This window comes from Corvus kubaryi, unplaced genomic scaffold (genome assembly GCF_017639235.1).
Source record: "Corvus kubaryi isolate FWS band 111438036 unplaced genomic scaffold, C.kubaryi_AGA036_p1.0 64988, whole genome shotgun sequence".
NCBI classification, from domain to species: Eukaryota; Metazoa; Chordata; class Aves; order Passeriformes; family Corvidae; genus Corvus; species Corvus kubaryi.
Window position 1 is genome coordinate 145494 of NW_024581669.1, and position 14136 is coordinate 159629.

General features: G+C 37.7%; 1 protein-coding gene across 3 annotated transcripts in view; it reads left to right on the top strand.

Moving 5' to 3' along the window:
* The window catches only part of LOC121672817 (putative Polycomb group protein ASXL3), an 87087-nt gene extending 74014 nt beyond the window's left edge, over nt 1-13073 (top strand). For all 3 annotated transcript variants that reach the window (XM_042045718.1, XM_042045716.1, XM_042045717.1), the window contains 3 exons: nt 7283-7400; nt 8323-8442; nt 12877-13073. In XM_042045718.1, coding sequence (XP_041901652.1) covers nt 7283-7400; nt 8323-8442; nt 12877-13058 — 420 coding nt within the window. In that variant the 3' untranslated portion in view covers nt 13059-13073. The remainder of the gene's footprint in view (nt 1-7282; nt 7401-8322; nt 8443-12876) is intronic.
* Nucleotides 13074-14136: the final 1063 nt, after the last annotated feature.

The following is a 14136-nucleotide window of genomic DNA, read 5'->3' on the forward strand; positions in this document are numbered from 1 at the left end:
GCTGCTCAACACAGTGCTTTGGTAAGACGCAAGACAATGTTTATGAGACTCTCTTCTGGGTCATGCCCCTGGTCCTCAGCCCTTACCTGTGATGGGAAGAAAGGGACAGGAATCCACACAATCCCTGCTTTCTTTTTGTACTGCTTTTTAGTAACTAGCTCCCAGTTGCTGGAGCGTTCTGCTTGTCTCTCCTCTGGGGCTGTTTGCACAGCATGCTTTTTACGGCGCTCCTGCACCTTTTCTGTTTTAATAAATGTATTTTACAGAATTTCTTAGTCTGAGAAATAACTAAAGAATTTTAAAGCAACTTCAGAACTACTGTGCTGAAGCATAGTTGCCCCTCTGCCTCAGTGTAGGACAGTACCCCTCACTTAAAGTATGTCCTGGCATGAGCATTACCTTTGTTTAAACCTACCACTGCTACATAGTGGAATCTTCTTCCCAAATATGGGTTGAAAGTGTTCTCTTTCTTCTGTTCTGTAGAGATGCAGTTGCTTTTTCCAAGTCTCAGATAGTCAAGCTGAAGACAGCAGCCTAGTTCTAAGCCTTGCTTTGTCTGATTCATTAAGTAGCTTGTCCCTTAAGTAGCCTGGGGAACTATTTCAGATGGATTGGTCATTGTTATTGTATTAATGAAAATATAATCACTAGAGATTAGAGTCCCAGTTAAGCTTTTCCAGTGGTGTTACCTGATTTTTCCTTATAGTGGCAGTGAATATCTGTGTGAGTATCTTCTTTTGGGCCATGTGAAAAGAACAGCTTTTGATTTGAATAGTTTGTAACATGAAATTATATCCAGGTGACAATGAATCATGTCTTGATTTTGAAGTGCGTCCTAGAAAATGCTGGCCTTTTCAGGAAAAGACAGGATTTGGAACAGCTCACAACTCTTCAGAGCTCTAGGAAGCCTCCTACAAAATGTTGAGAAGCAGTTATCTACAAATGGTGTTCCAGGAGCTGTTGGGTAGGTCCCCAGAAGGCTGTGTGCTCAGGATGTGTGGGCAAGCGGGAGTACCCAGGCTCAAACAGGATGTCAGGCAGAAAGACATTACACTGCTTATGCTGGTGCAATGTAAATTCTCTGAGGGGTAATGTGAGAAGATTTTTTTGCCTGGGAAGTCTAGACATGAAGCCCCTGCTGTATGCTTTGGCCCCTGTGCAGAGTGTGTTTGAAAATTTAACCTCATGGAAAATGTTGATTACAGTTTTTAAGATTTTGTATTGATGTTGCTCTCTTTATTTTAATTTGTTTTTAAGCTGCTTTCTACAAACTGTTTACTTACCTATATGTGCTTTGTTGTGCCAAAGAACAGATTCCCCATAAAACACTTTTCAGCTGATAGATGTTATTAATTTAATACTACACAAACCATTTAAAAAATCCCAATTCTTCTCTCTGTAAAAAAGCTTTCACTGAGTTGATGCATATGCCATCATCATTCCCATTCACATGCAAGTCAAAACAGACATTGAACGCATCACGTGTTTTTTGCCCTTGGTTCTGTGCTTGGGAAAGCACCAAAAACATTTGCTTTGCAGTCCATTGTGATCTGCAGCAACTGTAGCTGTGCCTGCATTATTGCAATCCCGTAGAAAGTAGTGCTGGCTTGCAGGTGTAGAGACACACATATGAACACACAAATCTCTGTGTCTCTGCCCCACGAAGGTCCAAGCACTTCAGAGCTGGTTGGTACACAGGTAAATGTTCAGTGTTAATGTGTACTGTAGTCCTACAGAAAGACCCTGAGCCCTACTGAGAGCTAAAGAACAAATACACAGCAAGACATTCTTTTTATTCCAAATACAGATGTAAATATCACAAGGAAGGAGGATAGCACGGGACAAGAATAGATGCTTATTTGAGGAGGTATTAGCATTTGTTTGAAAATAAACCCCAGGTCTCCAAACTTCCATCCTGCTGATTCTGACACTGCTCTTCATCTCCAGATGATAATTGTGTACACTTGGCACCATACCGACATGTTTAGTGTATGGTCTGGTTGGAAGTAAATTAATTTGCTTTGGAAATGGCACTTTGTACCTTGTAGTTGTTTTCATAGGACATCTTTATTGTGTTTTAATCTTATGTTTGCATGCTTATAACTGAGTACTTTGTTTATGTTTAATATAAGAATTAGTGGCATCCAGGAAACAATAATGGGTTTTACTCTTTGTGATTTGTGGTGCTTACTGTTTTAGTTTAACTGCTCTGTCTGTCTGTGAAACAGGTTGCCACTGAGAAATTTTAATTTAACAGACGTGGGACTTAAAGGCTCTTATTTTATTAACAAAATGAGGGTGAGAGAGAGGACAAAGACTGAATTTTATAGTGGTGTTAAGTGTATCAGTGATAAACCATAAACCTGTTCCATCTTTGTCAATTTGGGATCCATAACCATGATGTGGAGCTGTTATTTATTTTGTGCGAGAGACTTTGCTCAGTCTGTCATAGCTTGTATTTTCACATGGCAGAATGGAAGAATTCCATAGCTTTACATTTCTGATCTGAAATGTGTGAAATTTCAAAGGCTATGTTTCATGATATGAGTTTCAGAATGTAGACTTGACGTTTATGGAACAAGTAGAAATCTGGGAAGATATTGCTTAATGCAACCAAGTGTTACATGTCTTTGTTGTTAATAACTTAATTTTTAACATTCTCAGCGTGTCACGCATTTAAGCTCAAATGAAAGTGGTTTTCTGCATTAATGGTTTATCTGTGTGCTGCATTTTTTCATTCTGAGTTGAAAAGATGTGGGAAAGAAAAATAACAAAAAGAAAATTGATGAGCAGCGGTAAAATCAGAGCACAGAGGTTGACATTTTGCTTCTGGTGCTCTTTTGGGGAGGTATTTTGCCCCCATCTCCAGTTATCTTTTGGTTTATATTGTTTCCTTTTATTCTTACTTGAAAGATGGCTTTATGAGTTTCTAATGAAGACAGTCAACCATTTTGTTACATGGGTGAAGAAGCCTTTCCTGTGTTAAGATCAACTAAACATGACATTATTGTTATTAAGAGCATATAATGGCATTCATGAAACCTCCAAAATACTGCCATACTCCAGTAGGGATAGAAACTCCCTGAAAAAAAAAAGGAACCTTGCTCTTGTCACGTCTTTATTAAAAAAAAAAAAAACAACTCTTGGAATTAGAAGTTCACTGTTAATTTCATGGTGTTTTTCTTTTGCCATCTATCTTCAGAGTTTATGTTTTCTTAATTATCATCTTTTTATTTTATTTTGAGTTCTTTGGATGAAAATGGATTGATAGTTTACTTAAAGATTTTGGCAATAAAAATAACTTCATTAAACCAAATAATTATGCCAAGCACTGTATAATGACCATGGCAGTGTTATTCAACAGATGGTCACAGATTCATTTTTATGAATGGGAATATTGGGAATTCTCCATATTCATTATGTGCAAGAGAGTCACAGATGTCCTTTGCAAATCTGCTTGTGAAAGGCTGGATGTAAGTATTATATTTTGGTGGTAATTTTAAGAGACCCTTTAATGTTTTACCTTGTATATTACATGAACTTTCATTTCCTTTCCTTCTTTTGATTTATTTGATGTACAAACAGGATGGTAGTAATGTCTTACAGAATACTTCAACAGTGATCAGTTCTAGGTATTTAAAACTTGCAGCTTTTTTAACTCAGGCATTTAGCATGAATTGATTGAATGCATTTAAAATGTAAACATAGCCTCGTTAAAGAAAAATATTCTTTATGTAAGCTATCATATGCACTACATGTGTTTTTCTCTAATTTTCCATAGGGAAAATGACACCTTACCATTTGGTAAAATCATCATCTGTTTCTTGCAGTTCTGCAGGAAGTCCAGCTAGGAGGTTATATATCTCTAAATATGGATGAGATGCAAAAGGCTGTGTCGGTAAAGGATGACAATGTAGTTAGTATGTGTTAGTTACTGTTTCCATATCTGCAGTGATATCTGGAACCATTTTTCCGTGGAATGAGTTACAACATTTCTCATTTTCTTCAGTGCTAGTTATAAATTTGATTTATTTGGTTGTGGTGACTAGGAAAGCACTAAATTAGCTTGGTGCACTAAAAGCTCAGTATAGCAGGCATTTGGTGCATGTTTCACTTGGAGTAATCTCATTGACTTCCCAGCTAAGTAGAATTAATCTTGGGTTACAAGATTCTTGTCTTATCCTACAGTAGTCTTGTATTCTAAAATTAATATCCCTCAGGCTAGGTGTAGAGAAGTTATATATTTGTCCTCAGCAGAGACTACAGAGATTGTCCTTCATTTATACTTAACTCCTTCTAGTATTTGGCTTCCCTTGGATCTGGGTGTCAATCAGCAGTTTCTCCCACCGATGGGTTGCTCCTAGTGTTGTCTTGCAAAGATTTGTCTATCCAAAATTTCAGACCCTGCAGCTTCAAAATCGAAGGAGAATTTAACACAAAATTGTTGTGATTAGCCAGGCATATCACAAGAATGTCTGTGCAGAATCTCAGCCATCTCTTTGCTCTGGAAATCATATGTTAGATTATTTACTTGATATCTTTGTGCCCTCCTCCCCTGCCTCATGTCTTTCATTTGACAAATGAAAAGACAGAGAGGCATGAGGAAGGTTATGTGCCTATTCTTTGTACACAGGGTGATTCATTGATAATTCATTCACTTTGTGTTAAAAGTTTTACTTAGATTTTAATATCCACATGGCGGGGGTTGGGTTTGGGGTGGGGGATTTGGCGGGGGGGGAGGTTTCTACAGCCTTTCCTTCAGGTGCGTGTGGCTTTACTGTCAGCTTGATTCTCAGACTTAACTTGGGCCCTGTTTGGTGATCGGTTCCTTGTGCTGTGAAGCTGGAGGAGCTGGGGAAGGGACTGGCAGTGAATCAATGGGTGTTAGAGGAAAAAGAAACCCTGAAAAACAAATGCGCATCAAAAGGAAATGGTGTCTTTAAGGTTTGTGCTTGACCCTCACATATAGAGGTGCTTAGCCTGTAGCTCAAGAAGTGTGCTATGCCTCGAAGTAAATAGTTCTGGTGGCTTTGTCTGCTCCCAGCTGTATTTCCTCATCTATCTGTCCAGGGGGTGCCTTGCATTAGTGCTTCATGAGCATGAGTTGGCCTGTGCTTCTTGGAAATGCCAAATCGGTTGCATAAATGTGTCCTTAAGGGCCACAAGGGGCCTTCCAGTAACAGAAAAGAAGGTAAGTGGTGCACCTGACAAAGATTGGGTACTGCCCTCGCTCCAGCAGCACGTGTGTCACCTGAGGTGTATGAACATTGCGTGCCTGTCACTGGTGGTGGATACACTGCTGGTTCCTTTCTCTCCTTCATGGGAGCTCAGTCTAAGGATTGAAAATCGACTAGAAGGCTTGACAAAGAATCTCCCTTTGCCACAGTGGCTGTATAAATCATTAAGATGGTATTTCCATATGAATGCTGGCAGCAAGGCTGTGTACCCTTGGTAGAGGTGGAAATTGTCTTGGAAAGTCAGGAGGAGGCAGGAGGAGAGCATGGAGCATTGTTTGGGCTCTAACTGTTTGTCTAGGGAGGATGGCTTGAGGATGGCATCTGGCAAATCAGGCTGTGGCGCACCATGATACAAAGTTTGGGTTGTGTTATATTGGTGTGTTGTTAGTGCAGACATTGCCTGTCTTTTCTGTTAATTTTTAGTGAACTGTTTCCCACTGTCTCCATGGTATTACTGTTAATTAAGGATCCCCTAGTTTGACACTTAGGTTTGTAGGGTCATTTTTGGAATTTTGAGGAATTTTTGAGAAATGTTAGCACTTTAGAATTTTCTGTCCACAGGTCTGGCTGTGCTTGCTCATTAGCAGTATGAATTTTCTGTCTCAAAAATGTTTGAAGTATAGATTGTTCTTTATGGCTTTCTTCTGCTTCTTTGGTTCAGTGCAGATCTGACCAGCTTCCTTTCTTTGTTTGGTTTCAAGTGTTCTAATTTACTTTTTATTGCACAGTGCTTACGTGTCTTTTAAGAAGTACAATAAAATGGGTTAATCCATGAAATAGCTTCTATGTGGCCTGGTGTATTTTATACTGTGTAGAGTGTTATTTAGAGGAATAGACCGATATCGATTTCTTTCTTCTCAGGGTTTTTTTTTTCCTTCTATTATTTAGCTATGTGAACAATTTGGAAAGGTATTACAATCCATTAAAGTTACAGACTTAAACCTTATAGGGTATCAGTCATTCATGCTCATAAACCTATAGGGATAATTCATATCAAATATGTTCCTTGTTCATATGATATTACTTTAATAAATCCCCAAAGTTCCTAACACAAATCACAATTGTAAAAATAGAGTGCACAGTAAGAATGGAGAAAAATAGCCAGGAGGCTAGGAGAGATCTGTATTAAGCCCATCCCATTCTGATTAATTCCAGAATTTTAATGCTTGCAGATGCATTAATTGGCAGGTGTTCATATTTGTATGTTTTAAGACCTTTTGAATGAGGTATCATTTTCCATATAAAACAGTCTGGTGGGTATTTGCTATTTCTAGTCTGTAGATATTTTATATTACACTACCAGCCCTGTATTTGATACATTTATGAAACACAAAGCACTACCATTTGTAGAGATTTATTCGTGTATCATTTTTCCCCAGATTTGCCAGAACACCATCATGTTCGTGTTCTGAAGGTTAATGCCCAAAGTCAAACAGACAGAAGCCAAATGCTGCAAGGTTTCCAAGATTAGGACTGATTCCCTTCACGAAAATAAATGATTCCTGCCATGTTCAGTGATTTTGTGCAGCACTACTCACGGCTGAGTGAGTGCATCAATACTGTAGTCCTTACATGCTGTACATACTGATGACACTCTGTGTTAACTTGATTGACTGAGCAGTATACTGGAGAGGATGCACCTGCGAGAGATGTGCAGACATATATATTTTTATTCTGGTTTTGAAACATTTTGGTTTTACTTTTTTTTTTTTTTCTTGGAAGTCTTAGTTTCACATTTCAGGGGTTATCACGTTGTGCTGTTAAGGTAGAGGAAACAGTTACATGCTTCTTTGTTGTCAAAACTGGATTGGAAAATGATCTAAGGTGCATCTTCTTTCTCTATTAAAAAAAGGGAAAAAAGCCTGAATTTATATTTTAAAAGAAAATGACATAAAGAGGACGAGTGTGAAGTCTGGCAAGTCAGTAGCTGTGTAAATTATGCTTATTTTAAGGGTTTCAGTTTAATGGTAGAGAAATGTCATGTGTAATTCACTTACAAGCATTATCTTTTGCTACAGCTTTATGTTTTGTTATCGTTTTTGTAGGCTTTAAGACAACAGCAGAAAAGAAGAAATGGAGTCTCAATGATGGTAAACAAGACTGTTCCTCGTGTTGTTTTGACACCATTAAAGGTGTCCGATGAGCAGTCGGATTCACCTTCAGGTAAATAGCTAAAGGACCGTCTGCAAGATCAGCTCTAGTCACAGAGCCTTCTTCTGAATCAGCTGTGTAGCATACAGAATTTGGAATTGCTGAAATAATATTTCCACTGGGTGGCTTTGTTTAACATCTTTATTTCCTTATCAAGTCTCGTGTCTCAAGGATGGAGATTTTTCGTTAATAAAGAATTGAAGGCACACAGTAGAATGACAATTGGTAATATCAGCAGCTTTAAAGGAATGCAAAGTAACATTTTGTTTGGCTCTGGAGCTCTAATGGAGGACCACATGCTGGTATTCAATGCCATAAAAAGAGGAGGGGGGGGGAAGGCAAGCTTCTCTGTGAATGTGAATTTGTGTCTCAGTTCGGCGTTGCAATACTCAAATCCTTTTGTTAGCTTTTCTTCTTCTTATACCGTGCTTATCACTGCAGCATAACCTTGACCTTTAGCTCTGGTGGTTAAGTTGCTTCATTTTAAGAGATTTCTGTGTCTATGTCTAACACAAATTGACAGTTGTATTTCCAAATACATCTTTTCTTTAAATGTTTCTTCACAAAGAAATGATCTTTTTTCAGCCGTAGATTGCTTTACTGCCCCATAACTTGAGGTTAAAATATTTTTTAAAATACCTCTTGGGCATTATAGAACTATGTTTTTTTTATTAGATCAGTGAACATTTTTATTGACTACGGGTTCAGTAAACTTTAGTTTTCAGCACTTAATTGATTTATTGAGCTTTTACTTCCAATTCTTCTGATGAGTAGGAATTGTATTGTGACCAGAAAAGTATATTGCCTTTCAGCAAGAAGATGTCAATTTTTTTAAAATCCTATTTTTGTTTTGTTTACGGTGTAGGGGGTGCTGAGGGGATTGTTAGTAAAAGTGCAAAAGCATCACATTTGAGGGATTTTATTTTTTTCAAAGGATCTGAATCTAAAAATGGTGAAGCAGATGGTTCTGAGAAAGAGATGAAACATGGGCAAAAGTCTCCAACTGGAAAGCAGACAAGCCAGCACTTAAAGAGGTTAAAAAAATCTGGTTTAGGTGAGTAGGAGTAAAATAAATATCTTACTTATATTTTTATAATCTCTGTGTTCTCTTGAAAAGTTTTATTTTTCTGTTTACTTGTCCCTTTTTCAAACTCAGCAGCTGACCCTCTCTCAAGAAGAGATCTTTCTGTCTACCTGGAAAATCCATGGTCAATTTTTTTTTCCTCCTCAGAATGATTGTCTGTAGTCGCTTTTGAAAGTTTGACAGAGCTAAGCAACTGCAGGCAGAGAGGTGATTTAGCAATTAGAATCTGATTGTTACATAATGAGTTTTTGGGGGATGGAGGCAGGGTGTAACAGAAATTCTTTCTTTGTGGTGAATTTGCTTGCCATCTAATGTGCATTTATTCCCAGAGTTAGTAGCATATTTGCTTACATCCTTGCCCTGTTAGGAGATAACCTTCTCTTTTCTTCATTTGCATTATTGCATGTCATATAGAGATTTGGCATAAAATTTTTGGTTGGTTCTCCTTCTTTGGCTGATTTATTTCTTCATTGGATCTGTAATTATTTTGAAGCTACATCTCTTGAGGTGGTAGATACAGTTCTGGTTTTATTTTCTGTGGGTTTTTTAGCAAGGTTCATGGATCATGTTCTGTAATTAACAAAGAATTTTCTCTGAAGAGATGCTAAGAGTAAATTCTCAATCTCCATGTGATAGGCAGATTTTCCTGCCCTGCATGAAATTTAATTGGAAAAGTTCCCTAGGGAGCACAAAATATAGTGTTCACTAAGACTCTTGTCTCTGCTTAAGTAAAGTCAAATAATGACATAACTGTTTCTTTATCTTTACCGAGTACTTTTTGCATTCAGCCGAGTGCTGAATCATTTAGAGAAGTATTTTGCAATGTGGCCATGTTGGAAAAGATAACCAACAAGCTTTTTGTCGTGGCTAAATCCTAAAAGTTATTTTCTGTCTGTCTTTGTGGGGATAAGATTGTTCTTCTTTATTAGTCATCCATCCTTGTCCTATTTTTATACATAATGATCCTGTAAATTAGCTCCAAGGCACTTCGCTTCTTAAATGCCATGGGTGATTTGTTCAGTATGGTATTGCCAGTTCCTGGAAATGTAACCTACAGGCCTTATTGTATCACAGCCTCCCATGAAAGTGTACTTTGGTTTCATACATGATCTTTCTGCAGATTATCTGTCAGTCCCGTATGGACAGATACTTCTCTATGTTGATCCAACAGCATTATTCTAAATAGACAATACTCCTTCAGTATAACAGCTTTTGCTGTGCAAAGTTATGTTCAATGTTAGATGATTTCCTGTAATTTTTCTCTACATTTAAGACTGAGATACATCATTTCAAGTATACATTCCTCCCCATCTTCAGATACTAGCTGTTGGCTAATGATATCAAATGAATTCATTAGGGGTTTTCTTGGTGGATTTTGGAAAATAAATTCTCTGGCCTTTTGGGACACCACACACGGAATGTAGGGAACTTCGTATAAGGTTTAAGCGTTTCTGCTCTTGTACTTGCTGAAATGTTTCTCTCATGACACAACATTTCTTGAGATGCTAAAAGTGCAGTTGTAGAGCAGCTTTGAGAATGGGTCCAGAGTCCTGTATAGTGCACAATTCAGCTCCAGATACTGTTTCATTGTCTGAAACTCTGCTGATCTGCCCAACATTCAGTACATGTTGTGTTTGATAGACTTTCTGAGCTCTGATTAAATATGACTTTTCTTCCCTTTTAGTTAACAGATTCTTCCAACTGTGTGATTTCTGTCCTTTTTCTGTTTTCATTTTTATACCTTGATGTAGAACCATGGTGCTCCCATCTCCTTACAGTTAATTCTCTATGTTGGAGACTGTTCTCGTATTTTCCAAGGCTGCAAGCCTGAATTTCTCTCTTGTCTTACAGCTCCTATTTCTGATCTGGACAGTGATACCTCTGAACTATATAAGGATTCAAAATGCCTTTCTCTGTGGAAAACAACGTAGAAAACATTGGCACATGTTTTGTCATAAACTCCTCTCAGAGCTCTGATTCGTGATGCAGTAGTGTCATGCTTCCATGCTGCTCCCAAATACTTCACTAAATCTTATTACAAACTTGGGACCTGCTGTACAGATCCTAAATTAGCCATAGGAAGGGTGCAGGAGAGAAAATTTGTTGTTCTTCTGAACAGATTTTGAGGGTTATTTTTTTTAAATAGGAGTGTGGTGGGGATCCACAGTTTGCTACTGGCCTAGAATTAATACACACATTTCTTCCAGAAGTTGATAAAACCTCCATAGTATTCTGTAAGTGATAGCAGGTCAAATAAATCAGAAAATTTAGGTTTGTCTTTTTTTCTTGGGCTTTTCACGCTCTGAGAATATCTGCCACTGAAGGATGTTACTGATTTTGCAGTCATGTATCTTATTTGAGTTTGGATTATCTCTGTGTATATGCCTTCTCATAGGATATGAAGTGCTAGCTGGGGAAAATGTTACTCTATTTTGGAGTCACTTAGAAGAGGGGGATATGTATTTTGTATTGATTAAAGAAGAGAATATACATACAAGCATTAAAATTCAATACATCATACAACTTGTGTTATGCTCAGGGACTGTGTTCTTTCTACATTTATATTTAGTGGGTGGAACAGATGGTGCAGATAGTTTATTGTGATGCATTCATGAAAATGGGCACTTTTTCCATGCAATTGTCCTGTATAACAGGGCATTCATTTGTTGGTAATGGAGTCTTTGCTGTACTGAAATAAAGTATGTTGGAAATATGTGTTGGAAAAGGTTATCCTGTGCTGAGTGCAAAGTAGTCCTCGTCTCATTCAGGTACTATTGTCTGCTGAAAAATAAAATAAAATTACAAGAATGTTTGCAGGAGGCTGTGACTGAAGTAGAGCTTTTAGAATTTACCAATCTGCATTTTCTTGCATATGTATATTTTGTGGTTACAGACTTTCAGGGAAGAGACCACCACAGGTCCTCTAAGAAATCTCAAGCATAATTGCATTCCTGCTATTAATGTTACTGTTAAGTAGCTTGTAGCATTTGAGACATTCCTAATAATCAGTATGCCCAAATTTTCTCATTTTTAAAGCATAATTTATTCTTAACATGTCAGTTGTGATTGTTGCTGAGAGGTCCTATGTAAATGCCAAATGCCATCATTGCTCATAGCAGCAGAATAATCTTTAAATCACTTTTTTAGAGATTCTGATGGAGTGTGTGTTTTACATAGATCAGATCCCTCTTACACCATCTTTGAAATATTTGAAAGTACCACGGACTGAAACCTGAAAAAGTTTCGGGGGGGGGGGGGGGCCAGCGTTTAGAAGCTCTTGAGTTTTTCCAGCCACCTCACCTGGACTTGTATATATTAAAACTTAGAGGAAAAAAGGATTGTAGCAGTATATATACCTTGAAGCAGGTAGCTCTTTAAGAAGCTTTTAAAAGGTATCTTCTAAATATTATCCTTGAAATACTAACAAAATCAGACCACACAGGATCTCCAGTGGTCATCTAATTTGCTCATCAGTCATAGGTCAAAATCAGATATGCATCTGTCATTACTGACAGGTATTTGACATATTCTTACAAGGTTTCCACTGATGGAGACTGTAATACCTCCCTATGGATCTCATCCAGTGTCTCCTTGTTCTTGGTGGGTGAAAGCTTTCTTTTCCCAGTATCTTAACAGATATACTTCTTACTGTGCAAGAATTTAAGCTGATAGTCCTTCTGTCCACTGGGTAAAGTAAGAAGACATTGTTCTGTAGCACTGTGCATGAGCCATATGTGTATTTCCCTTTCCCTCTGCTGGGTCTTTATCTTACTCCTGGGTTTGTACTGTCCCTCACATACTCTGTTTTTTAATCTCATAACTCCTGCTGCTGCCTTCTGTGTGTTGATCATTTTAGATCATCAGTTCTTAGGAGAATTCTGAAAAATGCATGCTTTCAGACATTAACATATTAAATATTCTCATCTCTTTGATCATTCTCTATTCACAGAGGTAGTTTTATCAGGTGCAATGGGACAAGTTGTGCAGGCCATAGGGCGCTGCTGATGATAACAGAGAAGCTGACCATAATGATTGATTCACATCAGCCTCATCAAGTAGCCTTTTGCTTGAAAATAGGTGCTTATATAATTATTGGTGGTGACATGACAGGATTATTTTCTGCGGCTGCTCATTTGAGTTGGTCTCGAGCTGGAAGTAAGAATATGTCAGCTGTGATGTTGAGTGGAACATGGATCCTGTAAGAGGTCAAGAGACAAATGCAGGGAATATAAAAGCTGTGACACCTAGAATAACACCTAGAAAAGGCTGTGTTACCCTTCTCAGAGTACCATTTCTCTAGTGCTTACTGTATTATACAATAAAAGCTAAAAACTTAAAAAGAAGTCTTGTTCCTACTCTCTTCCTTTATTTATGTTTAAAGTTATTTCTGTTTATTTACTCCAGGACATTTGAAATGGACCAAAGCTGAGGATATTGACATAGAAACTCCGGGATCTATTCTAGTGAACACTAACCTGAGGGCTTTAATAAATAAACACACCTTTGCTTCTTTACCTCAGCATTTTCAACAATACCTCCTGCTTTTGCTTCCAGAAGTAGACAGGCAGGTAAGTAGCATCGTATAATATTTCTTTTTTTAATAAGACTTTTTTACAGTGTGTTTGTGTAGGCTGATTTGACTGACTAGGAATTGTTCCAGGACAGAGTAAGGAGAAAAATTCAGTTCTTTCTTAGGTAAAACTGTTAGATGTAGAATGACTGTGAAGTTTTATCTATTAAAACCAGCTCCTGCTTCTTTGCTTCCTGAAAACTGTGCAGCTCCCTGATTTGTCTAAATGGAAACTGGGCAGCAAATCTTTCAAACTTGCCAAATCACTTAATTAGCTTTTCTACCTATGGTGTTGAAGATAAACTTCTCATTCTCAAGCCTTGCTTTATTTTGGGTCTCTTTTCACCTGTGGTCATCCTTGGTGCTCTACCAGCAATGTCCAGGTCAATATTAGTTCTGTTAGTTTGTTCTCCTGCCCTTCACCTTTCACACAAGCTTATGGATGCTTTCTCAGCTCCAGTGCACTGAGTCCACTCATTCACACTTTTGTAAGGAATATCTTCTCCGGAGCTTAAGGCTTTGTGCTCAGATCTGTTGAGGAAAATGATTTGGAGAGTAACAGGCTGGAAATAAAATTTCAGTTTCATGATCTTTCCTACAATGTCTGTTCCTTCCTGCATTTGGTGGTAAGATTGCAGGGTTTCTTAGAGTGATAAAAAAGGCTTTCCAGCATGTCTAGTAGTTAAAACAGAAGAGAGAGTGCAAACCAATTTCATCTGCTCACTTGCCTCACTTAGGGATTCAAACAGTCTTACCATTTTCAATGATGAATACTCATACACTTAATTCAGACTCATTAACCTACCCAAATAGGGCATTATATTTTTTGCAGATGGTCAGTATCCCTCTTTTAATGTAATAACTTGAGAATGCAGATAATTTAAATGACTAATTAAAACCTGCATCTTAAATCAATATTTCATTTCAGTATTGCAAGTTTCATTTCTTAAACTGTAAGTAGTTAGTCTACCACTAAAGCAGGGAGAAGAAATGCAATATGACACAAAAAGAGAAAGAACAATTGTACTGATGTACATTTACTCAGCCTCTTATCAAATTAGATACTATATGTTGTGGATGGTAATTATGCATTT